At 49.3% G+C, this 15,990-nt stretch overlaps 1 protein-coding gene across 7 annotated transcripts in view; it reads right to left on the bottom strand.

Moving 5' to 3' along the window:
• RNF220 (ring finger protein 220) overlaps positions 1-15,990 on the bottom strand; it is a 273,075-nt gene that overhangs the window by 235,103 nt on the left and 21,982 nt on the right. For 2 of the 7 annotated variants that reach the window (XM_015137861.2, XM_028834396.2), the window contains exons 1-2: positions 15,522-15,793; positions 8,294-9,035 (exon numbers count right to left, since the gene is read on the bottom strand). In XM_015137861.2, the coding sequence (XP_014993347.2) occupies positions 8,294-8,918 (625 nt within the window). In that variant the 5' untranslated portion in view covers positions 8,919-9,035; positions 15,522-15,793. Of the gene's footprint in view, positions 1-3,414; positions 3,590-8,293; positions 9,036-13,973; positions 14,281-15,517; positions 15,794-15,990 lie in introns of those variants that run through there. The other 5 variants (XM_077958996.1, XM_077958988.1, XM_077958992.1 and 2 more) reach the window with 4 other exon arrangements.

The following is a 15,990-nucleotide window of genomic DNA, read 5'->3' on the forward strand; positions in this document are numbered from 1 at the left end:
GGCATGAGTACGTGAAAGGACCCTACATACATTGCTAGTTGTTAATGACCCTGTGTTTGGCTATATCAGTGCTTGTAACAAGCAAGGTTATACCACCAGATTGTCCTTGAAATAATAATAGTAACTAAGTATCGAACACTTAGTATGTGTGAGAAACTGTTCTAAGCATTATCTGTGTATTTAATCTCATTAGTCCTTCCCAACAACCCTTTAGGTTTGTGTAATTCCCATTTTGCAGGTGAGAATACTGAGGCCCAGAGAGATTAGGTAACCTGCCTGGTATCAGAAAGCAAGTAAGCTAACAGGTCAGGACTTAACTCCAGAGGCCAAACTCATAATGACTATGTTATATTGCCTCCCCAACTTTGATCTGAAACACCTTCAAGTTGAGGCTCAAAGGGGCAAATACAGCTTTTATTCCTCTAACAGGTATTTATTATGCTAGGCCACTCTGACTTGCTTTAAATCAAACCCCCAGAAGCAAGGTCAAATGAGAGCAATATAGGATTAGCTGGCACCTCAATGGGAATCATATACCTGAAAATAAAGCGAAGGCCTCTCCAGGGCTGGCCCTTGCCGCTTCCCTACAGCTTTCTGTCTCTGCAGCACTAAGATGGATGTAAAGCCATAAGTCTAGTCTGCAAATGAATTTCGGTGGAAAAAGACGACTCTTGCCTGGTAAGTCACACTCAAACTTACTGGGCTTGATTTCTCATAAGACTGTACAAAAGGTTCCTTCTTCACTCACATAGCTCCAGATTTTCCTAAAGCTTCAGATCTGTTAACAGAATGTACTGGACACAGCACCATGTCTCCCCACCAAAAGCACAACTTTGATTTCTTCTAGGTCGTCTTCAACCAGAACGCATTCCACAGAGAAAACTGACAGCCACATATCCGAACTGCCAGATGGTTACATGTGTCTACAAAACCTCCACATCATTGACTGTTTCCAACTTCGGCCAGGATCTAGGTAGAAACTTTTTTCTAAAATACACACCAAAAGCAGATCCGTATTGTGAACTCCACGATAGGGGATGTAATGTTGTGGGAAAACATTTGGAGAGGGGATAGACTCCAATCTTACGTTTCTAAGGGTTGGAAGAAATAAGCAGATTTAAATTTCTGTTAAGTTATAAACAATTTTGTATTAACAGTACCCCAAGTAATAAAATAAGTCTATATTTGAGAAAGGTTATTTCGCAAACTCTTGGAAAACACCCTCCCTACCTTTGTAATCATGACACCTCAAGGCATAAATAAGTCCTTCCTTTATTTCCTCAAACCTCTATGCCTTTGGGATAGCACAGTCCTACACATACTGTTCTGTGCAATGCTGAAGAGTGGTAAGATAATGAAAACTTAAAAGTAAAAACTAGATTATAATCACCACCATTAAGGTATTCAATATGTAATGAACACTAAACCCCTTTATATGATTGGTACCTGGCAAAAAATAGTAATTTTTTTAAACACTAAAACTAAAGTAGTGTGATTAAGATAACAGAAAGGTCCGATCCATTGGGTAAGGCTGGAAGATGATAAATTCCTTCTGCTTACTTAGCATCTACCAGGTGTTCTGATTCATACCACAGCCTGTGATTTCTCCAGGCCCAACATGTAGTCCCAGTCCAGGATCTCTTCCTGGAAAAGGCGTAAGAAAGTTCTTTCGCAGAAGATTCTCCTTCTTGCTGCAAAGAAAAAGATACTTACAAATTCCTACCGTGTAGCACACATGTGAAGTTACAAAGGATAGCAACACATTCTGTTCAACCATAGACGCCACAATTTAAATGATACTTAAAAAAAATTTTTAAAGGCATTTTAGCTGATATATAGCAATAAATTATCCTTCAGTCTGCAGTTCATCTCTCTTTAAGACGGGATAAAACGGTGCTGGGAAATGCTGTTAAACTCTTAGGAGCAAATATGCAAGTCCAAACAATATTGCTATTTTGGTGTTTAAAAATACTGTGGATTTTACAATGAAATGTACCATCACTCCAAATCTCAAGTATTTATAAAGCACGTCCCAACGTGTGCTTTGATATTTATTAACCACATGGATGTGGTTAATAAGTGGTTAATAAGGGTTAAAAATAAGAAAAACTATTATAAAAATATAACTCTATTAAATATGTTGTCACTCCAAATCTCAATTATTTACAAAGAATACATTTCAATGTGTGCTAACATTTATTAACCAGATGGATATAGTTAATAAGGGTTAAAAATAAGAAAACCAATATAAAAGTATAATTCTATTTTCCAGTTTCCTCTTCCCTGCCTAATGAGGAAAGGGGATGGGGAGGGACAGCAACTTTTGTTATTTGGATACAATGTGTGTTTTTTTTTTTTTGTTTTCAAACAAAAAAGGGCCACAAAATAATCAACCTGGGGCCGCTGACCGGAAGGCAGCCCCGGAAAACTTCCCGTGGGAAGAGTTCCAGAAATTGCCCGGACTTTAACAAGTCCCGCTGTGCTGGCTGCGAGCCTCAGACCGTCAGAGGCCACCGCGACTCGCCTTGCCCGAATGCCAGCAATCCCGCCGAAGCACGGAGCCCTGGACTTAGGAAACATTCCCCGGTACATTTTTACAGATTTGAAAAGCAGGAAGGGAAAAACATTTCGAGCCGAAAGGAGAAATCTCAGAGTCCTGGGGGCACCGAGGGGCCAGCGAGGTCCCCAGGCGCTGTACACACGTCCAACCTCCCTCCTCCACGCGCCCTGCTCCCCCACCCTCTTCCCATCCCTCCTCCCCCAGGCAGAACCCTCCCCACGCAGTGGCCATCCCCACGCCCGCGCTGTGTCCCCTTCACGCCCCGTGCACCCACTAGCGCCTCCTGCGCGCTCCCATGCACCCCGACGTCGCGTGGGCGCCCCCCCTTATCCCTCACCCGGGTCCCCACTCTCTTCTGCTCAGACGGCGTAGAGGAAGCCGATCGGGACTGGGTTCTTAGTGCGACTTGGGGGCGCGGGGACGTGGAGGGCGAGGCGGGGCAGGGCGGGGGGCGCGACGGGCTCTCGTGTGTGCGGCCGCGGGCTGGGCGCTCCCGGCTCTCCAGGCGGCGCGCGGAGTCCTCCCGCGGCCTCCAAGTGCGGCAGAGCGACGGCGAGATCACCAACATTTCTGAAACCACTTGCAAGCTGCCTCGGTGGCGGAGGCTGGGGGGTCCCTTGCAAGTCAGCGAACGGGGCCCACTTCGTGTCCTGGTCTCCCCGGGGCCCGTTCTCGAGCCTCTCCGCGCCCCCTCCCCCAGACGATCAATTACCAGCCACCCTTCTGCCGGGAGCGGCGAGGGGCTGGCGGGCGGCCGCGAGGAAACGGCAGCCCGGATCACTTCTGCATGACAATTGATGGGAGGGAGGGCGCGGGGCGAGGAGGGAGGACGGCTGCGGTGTCCGTTTTCTCACCATGGTGATTAGGCATTCCGGCCGTAAGAGGAGGCAGCCGCTGCACAGAGCGGCGCGGCGTGGAGCGAGGGCAGGGGAAGAACGGGAGCACAGCTAGAGCGAGCCCAGCCGCCGGGCGAGCGGCGCGCCGAGCCAAGCCAAGCCAGGCCAGATGGCTCTGCAGCCATCAGGGACCGCTCCCGTCCAGCCCGGCTCCACTTTAGCTGTGCAAACATTTCTTTATCCCAACAAGACAATTAAACCCAGCAGCATGAAAAAGAGTCTCCATGACTGTGTGGGGAGTGAACAACCAGAAACAACCATACACATCACAGGAGTTCTTGCCCCCGGGGAGTGGGGGAGAACCCGGGAGCAGCTGAGGGAGAGTCAGGCTAGGTCTGGGCAGTCAGGACAGAGGGAAGCATCTGACCTAGCTCTTCTGGCGATTTGCTGGCCCTTTCCCAGTGGTCATCTGTCCCAGCTGCAACCCAGAGGTGCAGCCTGGCCACCTGGCATGCCCCAAACATTCTCCCTAGCAAGAGCAACTCTCCTAAAAGCCCAGAGTGGAGTCCCTGCCCACTCCACTCCCAGAGCCCTTGGAAAGTATCCCCCTCACCCCAGCCCTCCCCATTCCAGGCTGCCTTTGGCCTAGATGGGCTCAGCTGATTTGACTGTTAGAACACAGGGTCTTCAATGATACACGCCTTTATAAAGACACAGAGTACAAAATACCATCTCCTACTCAGGGCTTTTGGGACCCAAGAATGGCTGCCCAAGTACATCAAAGATGAGAGCAAAGTGGAACATCCAGGAGCTGCTGTGAGCCATCAGGTTTCCTGCCTCCCTGTGACTCTGCCTGACCACAGTGAAGGGCGAGGAAAGAGGGCAAAGTCAAGCCACTTATGGTCAGTGCCCAGTGTCCATCCCTGGGGTAAAGCCAGAAGGCAGCGCCAGTCACCGCTCCACGTGGGCAGTTCTGGGCCCTCTCGGCCCAGTGGTGAGCATGTATACTTCGCCAACTCCAATCTGGGCTGAGTGGATAGGCTGGCAGGCTGGCCAAAGGCTGTGTCACACAGGCAGGAATCTGGGCACAGGGGCAGCCTGAAGAGAACCATCAGGAAATGCACACGACAGGAGTCAGAATACTAAAGGGGTAATAAATGTACAGATTCTAACACAAGACAGCAGACAATACTTATCTTCCCTTTTGTTGTAAAGTTTCCTTAATGAGGAAATGTTTATTTTAAAGGCCCTGGGAAACATCGCTGTAGACACTTCATATGTAAGGCACACGTGAACTATTTGTAATTGGTCCATAAATTTTAGCATTATTTACCTGGACAACGAGCCTTGGGGACTGGTTCGGGGAGTGACAATAAACAGGAGTTACCTCAGTCCCCTTCCTCGGGAATTACGCATCCTCCATGAATGGCTTCTCACAAAATGCTTCTCCCATTTTCCAGGGCAAGTCAGTCAGTCCTGTAGAGTAAAGACTGCTTGTTTCCCATAGAGCCCAACACCTCCCTCAGGGATCACCTGTGAAGCCAGGTGGATGGACAGGCGAGCAAACCAGAATCACCTACCAGGAAAGATGATGTTTGACCCAAAAAACTATATTTCTGTCTACAAAAATGCGTGTTTAATCACAAAAGAAATCCTGCCTACCACTACCCAGATTTAAGAAAGAACATGTGTGCATTACACCATGTCTGCAGGCCTCTCTTTCCAGTGGGCTCGCAAGTGGACATATCTGCATATTGATGCAGTGTGTGAGCAGGGGGTGGCTGCAACAGTAAAAACTGTCAGTGTTTCCATTATACAACTGATTTCTTAATGACCTAAAACTCAGTCATAAAAACTTCTGCTCTAAGTAAAGGACACACATCCCCATTCTCGCCCCCCGCCCCCACCCACCAACAAAACTCTAAAGCTAAATGCTTACTTTGGAGTTTGACTGCTGCATTTAATTAAAATGTTTAAAAAATATTTTATGAAAAGGTATTTACATGAAGAGAACTGAAAAACGAGTCAACCAAATCAGCAATTAACTCTAAATTTTAAGAATAAATATATATACATACATACACATATATGTGTGTGTGTATATATTAACCATATATGGGTAATTTGGGCAATCTGGCAAAAGCACTGTGTCCTATCACTCTGCTCATCTGAACACTTTTTATCCTCTGTCTTTTCATATCCCCATCCCCCGTCACTGCCCCCATCTGCCCCTGAAGCTCTCTCTCCCTTTGGAAGCAGTCTTGTATACTGTCACTCGATTATCTGAGAAATATTACTTATTTCAAAACGGTTCTGTAGGGAGGACCTGAAAGGCATCTAGTGGGAATAATCAGGCCTTCTAACGGCCCTTAAATATGTATTTACATAAAGCAGACCATAAATATTCCGACACACGTCGGCATATGACAGGAGCCAAGAAAGCTGCTGCAGACTTTGTCTTAGTGCCTCTTCAACCCTTCCTTACAGAAAAATACTTCTCCTGCCTTCCAAAAATTCGCAATCAAAAGCACAAATGCTATCCAGTGTGACCCAGTGAGGGATGTGCTAACCACCTAAGGTAAGGAAGGGAGGAAAGAGCACAAATCCAGGGTGACCACAGGGTAGCACAGCCTCCTTTTCACTTTGCACCTCTGTTTCTTATTAAAGATTAGTCACAAATGCAACTCTGGATAATAACGTGGGTATACAAACACCCTCCCCTCACAGACACTCCTCTAGGTTTTATGCTTGTGTACAAGAAAAAAAGGAGAACACAAGGTACTCTATAAGGGAAGAATATTTTAAATGAATAAAAGAAGAAAAGGACTCCAATTTCTATAACACTACATTGGAAATAAAGAAGTTTCCCCACCCTTCTGATCAGAATCTCATTAATTTCAAGGTCAGAATTCCATTTCACTTTGGGAGACAGACTCATTTAATTTTTCTCCACCCAGGCGTATTCCTGTGTGAGGGATCCATCTCCATGGGGGATGCCACCACCACACAATGCAAACCAGGCAAACAGAAGAGTTATGGCTTTGACACTCAGAGAGGAATGGATATCCACGTCTATGAGTTCTGACTTGACTAACAAGCTTCCTCCTGCTCTGGAGTCTGATACAGGTTTGGGCTAAAAAGATAGAAAAATGGAGACAAGCTGGATCTGTTAGGTAAGAAGAGAGGGATCTCAATCTCCAGATGTTACTTTGTGGCATATTAGTTATGAGAGGATTTAATTTTCAACTTGTATTTGGAGGGAAAAAAAGGGGTAGAACCTGTCATACCCTAACACAAGGCAGTTTTAGCTGGAGGTCACATTACAACTAGCCTTGATCACTTGCACATCACCGGACAAGCAAAAACTAAACTAAAATAAAATAAAATAAAATTGACCAACACAATGCCGATACCTGTCCAGCAGGTATATCCAAGAAGCAGGATCACAAGACACACAAGTCAACAGAAAGTGAAAAGGTGAAAGAGAGCCAAAGCCAAAGGGAGAGGACAACACTAGCAGTGGTGCTGTCAGCCAGCAGCCTTCTCCCTTAAGTGGGGAGGTCTCCGGCTTACAGACGCTGACATAAAAGACACACTTGCAACATATTTCAAAACCAAAGAGCGATGGATTTACAAGGCAGGTTGATTTTATGATGACTTTTATTGAAAAGGTACGCTGGGTTTAGGCAGATGCCTTTTAGCGCAGGAAAGTTAACACAGTGCCTAATTCAAGGAGACAGCCTGAGGAAGCAGTGGCGACAGGGGAGAGAGCTGCAATGTCTCTATTACTCTCCTCGGCATCATAAAGAGGAGGGAAAAAATGGTATTCGTGTTGGTGGTTATAGAGAGGACGGGAGCATGAAAAAATAGAGAAAAGGGGAAGGCAAACCTCAGATGTAGTTTTCTTAAGAAAATAAAATGAAGCAAATCTGAGAACAAAGGGTTGGGTGGAAAAAACACCCTCAGTTCATAAATTCTCACCAGGCTTGAAGAAAACTGCTCTGTCTACCCACAGCCCAAAAGCTTCAAAACACAATTATTTTCTGATTATATTAGAGCAAAGGATTGCAGGGTTCAGCACTCCTAGTCTACAAGTTCCAAATAAAGGTTTAGTTCCAGCTATGAGTAAGTGTAGCCAGAGCCCAACAAGGCACTTGGAGAACATGAGAAAAAACTGTTTCATAAGCAGAAATTAATAATAGTTGTGAACATCAAATATGGAGCAGTCCCACAGGTCAACCGTGTCTAGTCCTAAAAGTGAGCCCCAGGATAAGCATCCAGCAAACCTGTGAAATCCCAAGAGAAGTCGGCTTTCTAGCCTTGCGATCGCAAGGAAAACACAGCTGTTTGAAATGCTTTATGGTGATTGACGACACCTTTGTCCTTCTCTGAAAAATAGCCTGATGTGGACAAGGGCTGAGAGTTGTGAAAATAGAATCACGTGGAGTCTGCTGGATGTGATACAATGGAAAAGCTAAAAAATAACACTAAGATCAGACAAACATAATGAGGACAGCAAAGAGAGGAGGGGTGGACATGTTTCTTTAGGCCCCCCAAATTCCCTAGGAGCCGACACTTCTTAATGAAATGGCATTCACTTCACTACATCAGTGGTACCCCTCTTCACTCCAGTCCTCAGAGAATAAGCCCACCATGACCCGGAGAGAAAGGCTGTGCTGGGGCCAACTTGCCTCTGGCTACTTTCAGAAAAACATTTCAAGAACTATCAGTGCTCACTGATGAGAGACAAGCAAAGGTTAGCACTCCACAGCTAGCGAAAGGGAAGTAGTTGGCCCTTCCCGCTACTAGGAGCATGCAAAACGCCACCGACCTGTTGAACATCACAGTGAGGCAGGGCTTACTGGGGGTACGGGAGGGCTCGAACCAAAGTACTTACATCTGTCATTCCGATCCTCTGGGCTAGATGATGCTTCCCGATCAGAAATGAGGCCAGAGACAGCAAAAATCTTCTTCCCAGTGTCATCAACCTTTAGTGAACTGGGGGAGCTAGATGGCAGCTGTGTCCCAAAGTCATATTCCTTGCCATCTGCATCTGAGAAGCGTAAGTGGGGAGATTCTGTGTCATGGCAGTTCTTAAGTCGCTTGGCCGGCGTAAAGGCTGACTGATAGCTCTCCCGGTCCTCGGTGGAGGCAAAGGGCCGGAAAGCCCCCACACCACTATGATTCAGCATACTGATTGGGGTGCAATCTAGATTTGGGGGAGCAAATTGAGGATGGAGGTGTAGTAGAGAAGGGGGGAAATCACGATTGGCAAAAGTGCCTGGCACCCCACCTTGCCGATGGTACATAGAGGCAAAGGTATAGGAACCGTTGGTGAAAGGAATATGCACGTCCTTGTCAACTGAGACAGGTACACCAAAGGGTCGTGGCTGCTGACAAGGGATGGAAGCATCACGGCTGGCCTCAGCCGTGGATGCCAGGACCATCAGTGCTGGGGATGCCAGAGGGTTGGGAAGGTAGGATGAGTTCTCCATCTTGAAGGCTGCCCGGTGTAAGTCCATCGGAGTCTCTTTCTGTGGCCGGCGTTACACAAGAAGCAGTCTTCCCTGGGAGGGAGGCCAAGCGGCACCTTGGGTCAGGGCAGGGAATATTACTGGGGAATCATTCCCTTTTAAGACCTGTAGAAACAGCAAAGAGAAAAAAAGAAGGGGGAGGAAAGTCAGGGGGAGGAAAAAAAGGGAAACCCCCAAGTGATCGAAACACCATCCTTCTGGCTTACAGATGCTCGGGCAAGAGACACCACGGGCTTTAGGAGCCAGTGGGCAGCAGCATCAGACCATTTTCATTCAGGAAAATCAATAGACAACTTACTGTGATGTACGCGTAGCTGACTTTGGTCCCTACACGTTCCGGGTGAAATGCGCCTGAGCCCAGCAAAGAAAAAAATATCATAAAACCTCCAAATACGATATTCCCTGAACAAATGAGCTTTGGAAGGCCAAGCCATCCAGTAGATTAAGTGGGGGTCTATGTTTTAAAGTGCTTCCACCTGCATCCACAGGCCACTCATGGCAGGCCTGATGTTCAGAGACCACATTCTACATATACGATTCCCCACATATGCATCCTCTCTTCATCTCCCCTAACAACTCTCTGATACTGAAATATCCCTAATTCAAGTTCATCCAGACCAGGAGCACTTGTACATATTAGTACAAAGTATACACATGGATAAATGATACACATTGGCACATACACACACACACACACACACACATCTTCATGTATCATCTAAGACTGTTTCCAGAAAAAAGTGCTATGTGAACAAACAGCATTAACATTTATTTTGATGCACACCCCTCTCTAATCACATGGGCTTTCTATTTCTCTTTTCTGAGAAGGAACAAAACCTTCATCAATAAAATGCCTGGCGTCTCTGACAATATTTAAAACCATAATGGGTGCCTTTGGCATACGCTCTCTAGAAGCGTCTGTCTTCTAAGGGCAGCAAAGAACGGATCGGTAATTTTAGTTACTAATGCACTCACTCTTAAGTAGATTTGTAAACTGCCTTGGATTTGCCATTAACATTTAGAACAAAATGTTAACAAAATTTCTGACTTATTTTGCTCTGTTTATTGGCCCAGTCAGAGCTGATGTCCAATAAAGGCCCTCGGAACAAATTGGAGTTCGGAGAGACTTCTTTCAGTTTCCCTTGTAAATTTAGGTTGTACATTTTCATAGTCGCTGGTTCCATTCCAAAGTGTATTTTGAGTGGGGGCTGGGAGAAGGGCTATATATCAAAAGCCAGGACAACATAAAGACGAATACCAGGACTTATTAGCATCAAAAATATACATGAAATAGAAACTTAATGAAACTCAAAGCATAACCAAAAATCACCGTCTGCTACAAATTACAGCCTTTAAATGGAGAGTCATATCAGAAATAAAATCTACCTCCTTCCTTTTAAAAAGCCCACCTGGAGTATCTTTGGTATTCCCTCAAATAGAGAAACCTCAGTTAAACGGTAGATGAATCCTCCTGGCTTAATGCAATGCAAAGAGAGTATTTCCTTCTCCCATCCTGTAGCAGACGTGTCAATGACTGTTATTAATTGGGAAGATGAGTGGACACCATCAGACTGCTTCCTCATTTGGCATCTTTCCTTATAGACATCATTGCTAAATTACCAGATTATGTATCTCACATTAACGGATTTTTCTCTCTTCCAAATTTTAAATAACTTTCCTGTCAAGTTATAGCAGTGCAGGGAATGATCTGCCAAGGACAGCCAGTTAGCCTGACAAGTCTGGGAATCCTGTTCTTGGCTGTTTTCTAGTCAGATTAATGGTCACACAACATGGACGCTCTGAAAGTGGGTCTAGGGCTGTTCCAAGAGTTCCAAGCAGCTCTTCACAACAGAAATAGCTACTTGTCTATCAACAAGCAATATTATATGAGGCAAACTGGAGAAAAGGACAAACATAACACACTGAGTGTGAAGGGAGGAATGTTTCCCCCTCACAATACGACCTCCCCCCACCCCAGGATTCACTTGCTATTTTTACTTCCTAGATCACCTCATTATCTTAAATGAGTTTCATAAATTAGGAATCTGGTGACAGCACCGGACACTCCAACAGAACCCGGTGAATCACTCAACCCTGGTTATTCATTTGAAAACTTCATTACACTGAAAATAAATCAACAATATTTTTCCAGGCCACATCTCTCTTACTCCACTGCGTGGGCGTGTTGGTCTCCATGGGGGAGGGGGAGTGCTTTTTTCTTTTCCCTTTTCTTTCTTACCCTCTCCTCACATTAACAACTTGTATAGATGAGGCTTCAGCCGACCACAGTCATTATGAAAATCTATAGTTAATACACTCCCAATGTCAAAATGTCATGGGTTTAAACACAGAACCCAAAATAAGAAAACTAACTGACCCTCTTAATTAAAAAAATATGGATTGTAAGATAATCAGCTTGATGGAGCATTTGGGTGACTGTGAAGAACTGGGCAAAGGGAAAGTAAGTAACTGTTACTTTTCTGACTCTATGCTGATTTTTTTTAATTTAGCACTTCGTGCAAATCCAGATTAAAATAACTCCAGCTATTGATCCGAGCAGTGGAATTGACATTAATTTTAGTTCACTTCTCACTTTGCAAAGGGATCAATAGGAAGTAATAACAGCTGACATCCCCGCTGAAAGGAGGAGAAAGAAGGGCTGAAGACAGAAATCGAAAAGCAACCAAATAAATCATCAGCTACTTTTCCACGGCATCAGACAAACTCCAAACAGATTGCAAAAAGTCTTTGTTGAATTAACTAAACAAGGAGGAGGGATCAATCCACGAAGCTAAATAAATTGTCTGGCAGGCAGTGAGGCTGGACGGAGGGACCAACAAATATTGAGTTAAAAAAATTTCAAATCCTTGACGTGATGGGTTTGGTTCAGTTCCGTATCTGTGGGAGTTTGTTTCTTAAATCACACTCCCGATCCTGCTTTAAAGTGATTACAAAACGCCAGCTATCTGAATAATTAGTGAGATTACTAATTGCGTGGTTAAACATGCCAGAACCAAGACAAATGAAACGAAGACGCCCGCGTTTGGAACGTGAAAATGTCTGAGGCTGGGCTGATGCGCAGCGCTCCGCGCTCTGCGGAGCGAACTAGCCACTTTCGCACAGAAAAACCGAAAGCCCAAGACAAAGTCTCAGAGAGTAGGTAATCTCCCATCCCATCCTCTGCCCATCCCGGTCCAGGGTCTGGGCTTCCTGACCTGCGCCCGGGATCGGCGTAGAAGGAAGCGGTGGCTGCTGCCGCTGCCTCTGCCGTAGCTGAGAGCCAAACCCATTTGCAAATGACTGCCACAAAGAAAGCTGCAAAGGGCTCTTTCCCGGAGCCGAGCTCAGGGCGCCCACCAAACTATGGCTCTGCTGGCAATTAAAATGCACACACAACACTCCTCTGCTTATTACAACAGGTGACATTTTTGTGGTCTCTGAACCGTTTCCAAAAGCCAGGAATTAAAATAATAGAACAAATTAAACGATATTTTTCCTTTGCATAAATAAACTTTTAAAAAATTAACAGGGAACTTAAAAAGCAAAGAACAATGGGAAATGAGGCAGAGTAGTGGGGGGTTGTTAAGAACGCAGGAAAGAATTTTTTTTTTTTAAGTTCACAGACTTCGCTTGAAGAGAATTCCCGCACACCAAATGCCCAGGGGGTATTTGGAAACACCGCTCTAACAGAAATTTTACCACCATATGCGACAGCTCAGGGAACATAAGGCCAACACAGTTCCCGGGCTAGGGCCGACGCCTGTGCTTCAGGCACGGCCGGGTATCGGTCCCAGATTTGGACCCGGATTCAGGCCCAGCTTGGCCAACGGGTGCGAATCCGAGACAGCCCGGGCCAGTCCGAGAGTAAGGGATCGCTGGGATACGGGCTTAGCGAGAGGGTGCATTATTCAGGTCGGAAGAGTCTCGACTGGGAAAAAATCAACTCTTTCAGGAGAAACGGGGGAAGAGAGGTGAAGGCGAAACCTACATAAACTTGGGGCCAACGCGGAGCCAAGCCCACTACTCTTTGGCCTGACCTCTCCCTCCGGCTCTCGGTTGCCTTTGTATATAGAATACTCTAGGTCCCAACAACCTCTGCACGAAACGATCTGCGCCTAACTTTGGGCAAACAAGGCGCCAGTCCGGGAAGAACCGACACGTGCAAGGGCCCCTGGTCCGCAGCCGCGCGGGGCCCGCGGGGCAGGGGCTCAGAGCTGCCAGCCTTCGACCAAAGTCCAAGGACCTCCAGCCCCCGAGCAGCCCCGCCCTGGGGGTCACCCGGGTCCCGCCGCCGCGCGCCACCGCTTCAGCGGGCAGCCGCGGGCTCCTCCACTCCGGCTCTCCTGCAAATGCGGACCGGCGCGGGACTGCCGGGCCCTTCCAGCTCCTGGACTGTGGATGCGCGGTGCGGAAGGGAGGGTTCTGCGGCCCGCACGGCGGCCGTCCGGCCGCTGCACACGGCGCGGCTCGCAGAACAGGTGTGTGTCCCAGCTCGCTCCGCGCCCGGCCCCGGCCCCGTCGGCCACCAGCGGCGCGACGCGTCGCCGCCCCTTCTTCGGCCTTCCCCAACCTCGCCCCGAAGCGCAGAGAGCGAACTCACGCCACTTTTGCCGGGTCTCTGAGGGCCAGGAGGGATCGGCACAGAAGACGCCAGCACCGCTTTTCCTCGACGCTCTTTCTGCCTTTCCCCCCTCTGCTCATTCCCCTTTGCAGGAAGAGCCCGCGAGACGGAAAGAGGAGGAGGCCAGGCAAGGCAAAGGCCCCCTGCCCACTCTGCTCCCCCTAGTCTCCTCGCTGCTTCCTCACTGACGCCCTTTTTTCTCTTTATTTTTCCTTTCTCTCCCCTTTGCCCCTCAAGCCGAGTCCGGAGCGGAGGCGAGAGGCAAGACGTGGCTGCTGGGCGTCGTGGGCAGCGAGCGCCGTGCTCTCCCCCTCAGCGGCTCCCGGGGCAGGGGGCCGGCGCAGGCAGGAGACCCCAGACGACCTGGGCCAGCCAGGCAGGGCTGTGCCCCCACACCTATGGCCCGGGCCCCATGCACCCACCCAGTGCGACGCGCACCCGGCTCAGGGCCGGAACATGGGCTCTCCGCTGGAGCTGCATCCAAGACCCGAGAATGCAGAGTGTTAACGGGAAGCGAGAGCTCTTCCCCTGCCTCCTGGCTGCCCTAGTTCCCGCTACTTCGGGACTCCTGCGCGCCCTCGCCAGCTTGGGTCGACCTGGGCCGCGAGCTCTCGGAGAGGCTCCTGGAGCCGGGGACGAACCGGGCATCCCCTAGGATGGCCTCACCACCGTGGGCGGCCTCGCCCGGGGGGCCACACGGAAGCTCTCCGCCCAAGTTTGTTGTGCCCTGGAAGAAAAGGCTTTCTCTTACAAAGCACAAAGGCGAAACGCCCAGGCCGAGCCCTGAAAAGCCCCGGGTTGGGGGGCGGGGGTGGGGTGGGGGAGGCCGGAGTCTCCGGAGCGCGGTGGCGGGGCTGGGCTCCGGGCAGAGAAGGTCGCTCGGCCCGGGCTGACAAGCGCGGCGGCAGTGGCCGCAGGACAGCAGCGACCGGCGTGCTCACTAAAAAGTTTTGTTCTCAAGTCAGAAGAGAAATTGTTACTCAGTTTAAGGCAGGTCTAAGATAAAAATAAAACTACAAACAGAGTAAGGCGCCCTTGTCTCCACGATCGTCCTCCCGCCTTGCTCAGTAGAACCGATGGGAGAGGGGGTCCCGACCCCGAAAATCCCGGGAGATCCCACGTGTCGGGCTGCTCTACTGCCAGGCCGGTCCAACCCACCGGAGTGGGGAGTTTACCGGTGGCATTTAGAATGATCCGCCTCTATGCTAGCACCTGCCTCCTTCCTGCCGGCAGAGGATCCCCCTATCCCACCCCACCTCCCTCCCTCCACAGCCTTCACACCCGCCCGGGCTAGGAAAAAGTCAGCCGAGCACCCGGGGTTCCGGGCTAAACAGTCACTCCCCCGGTACCCCGCGGAGCCGGCTGTGTGTGGGGTGGAGGCTGTAGGGGTCGTTTCTCATTCGGATCGCCCCTTCTCCATCCGCCCGCCGCCTCGGGCTCCCCACTGAGTACCACCCAGCCCTGGCCTCGCCGGAAATCAACGCGGGGTACACAAGGGAGCCCGGAAATCACCGGGGGGTGCACCAGGGAGCCCGGCGAGAAGGCATTCTCGCGATCGACCCGAACAAAGTGGGAATGGGGCTTATTGAAAGATGGAGAAAAGAACTCCTGCTCCCTTCCCTTGCAGTGCCCTAACCCTCCCTACTTGTCCAATTCCCGCGTCTGGTCCCTCCCCCTTGCACCTCCCCCCCTCCCCAAATAAAACACATTAAGGAAAACTCAAGACGGAAAGTTTGAGCGAGGCAGCGCACGGAGCGCGCAGGGCGCCGATGCCGAGAGGCTCCGTTGCGATGATCCAAGACGCGCCAGTCCCAGTCCCAGCCCCTGCCTCCGTCCGGGGGGAACCGCCCGAATCCCTAGGAAACGGACCCGGAAAGTTAGCCAGGTTCCTGAACAAGCCGGCTGCCCTCGCACCCACCCCTCTTGGGTACGCACACACGTCCACACCCCTTTCTGCTCTCCATACTTGCCGTGGAAATTCCTTGGGAGAACGGTCGCACTTTTCAGGACACGGAGGGAAGCAGGCGGAGAGTGTGGTGCATGAAAAGTCCCGGGTGCGCAGAGCCGGCGGAGGCAGCGGCGGCGGCGGCGGCGGCAGCGGCAGCGGCAGCAGCAGCAGTAGGCGGCTGGCCCCGGGTTTGTGTTCGCGAGCTGCCTGGGATTGCATGTACAGATCAAAAGACTCGGTTGGCGTGAGAGAAGGAGCAGTGCTGCCTCTCAGCGCTGGCTCTAATCAGTGAATGAGCCTCCACTCTCCCAGGGACTCGGAGAGACACACACGCGCGCACACACACACGCACGCACACATTCTCTCACACTCACACACATACAGGCACTCTGAGCACTGAATACATTAGGGCACTAAGGGACTCTGGGAAATGAAGTCCAGACCCAGGGCACTCCTGGAGAACAGACCTACTGGCCCTCACCAAAGAGCTT

This window comes from Macaca mulatta, chromosome 1, assembly GCF_049350105.2.
Source record: "Macaca mulatta isolate MMU2019108-1 chromosome 1, T2T-MMU8v2.0, whole genome shotgun sequence".
NCBI lineage: Eukaryota > Metazoa > Chordata > Mammalia > Primates > Cercopithecidae > Macaca > Macaca mulatta.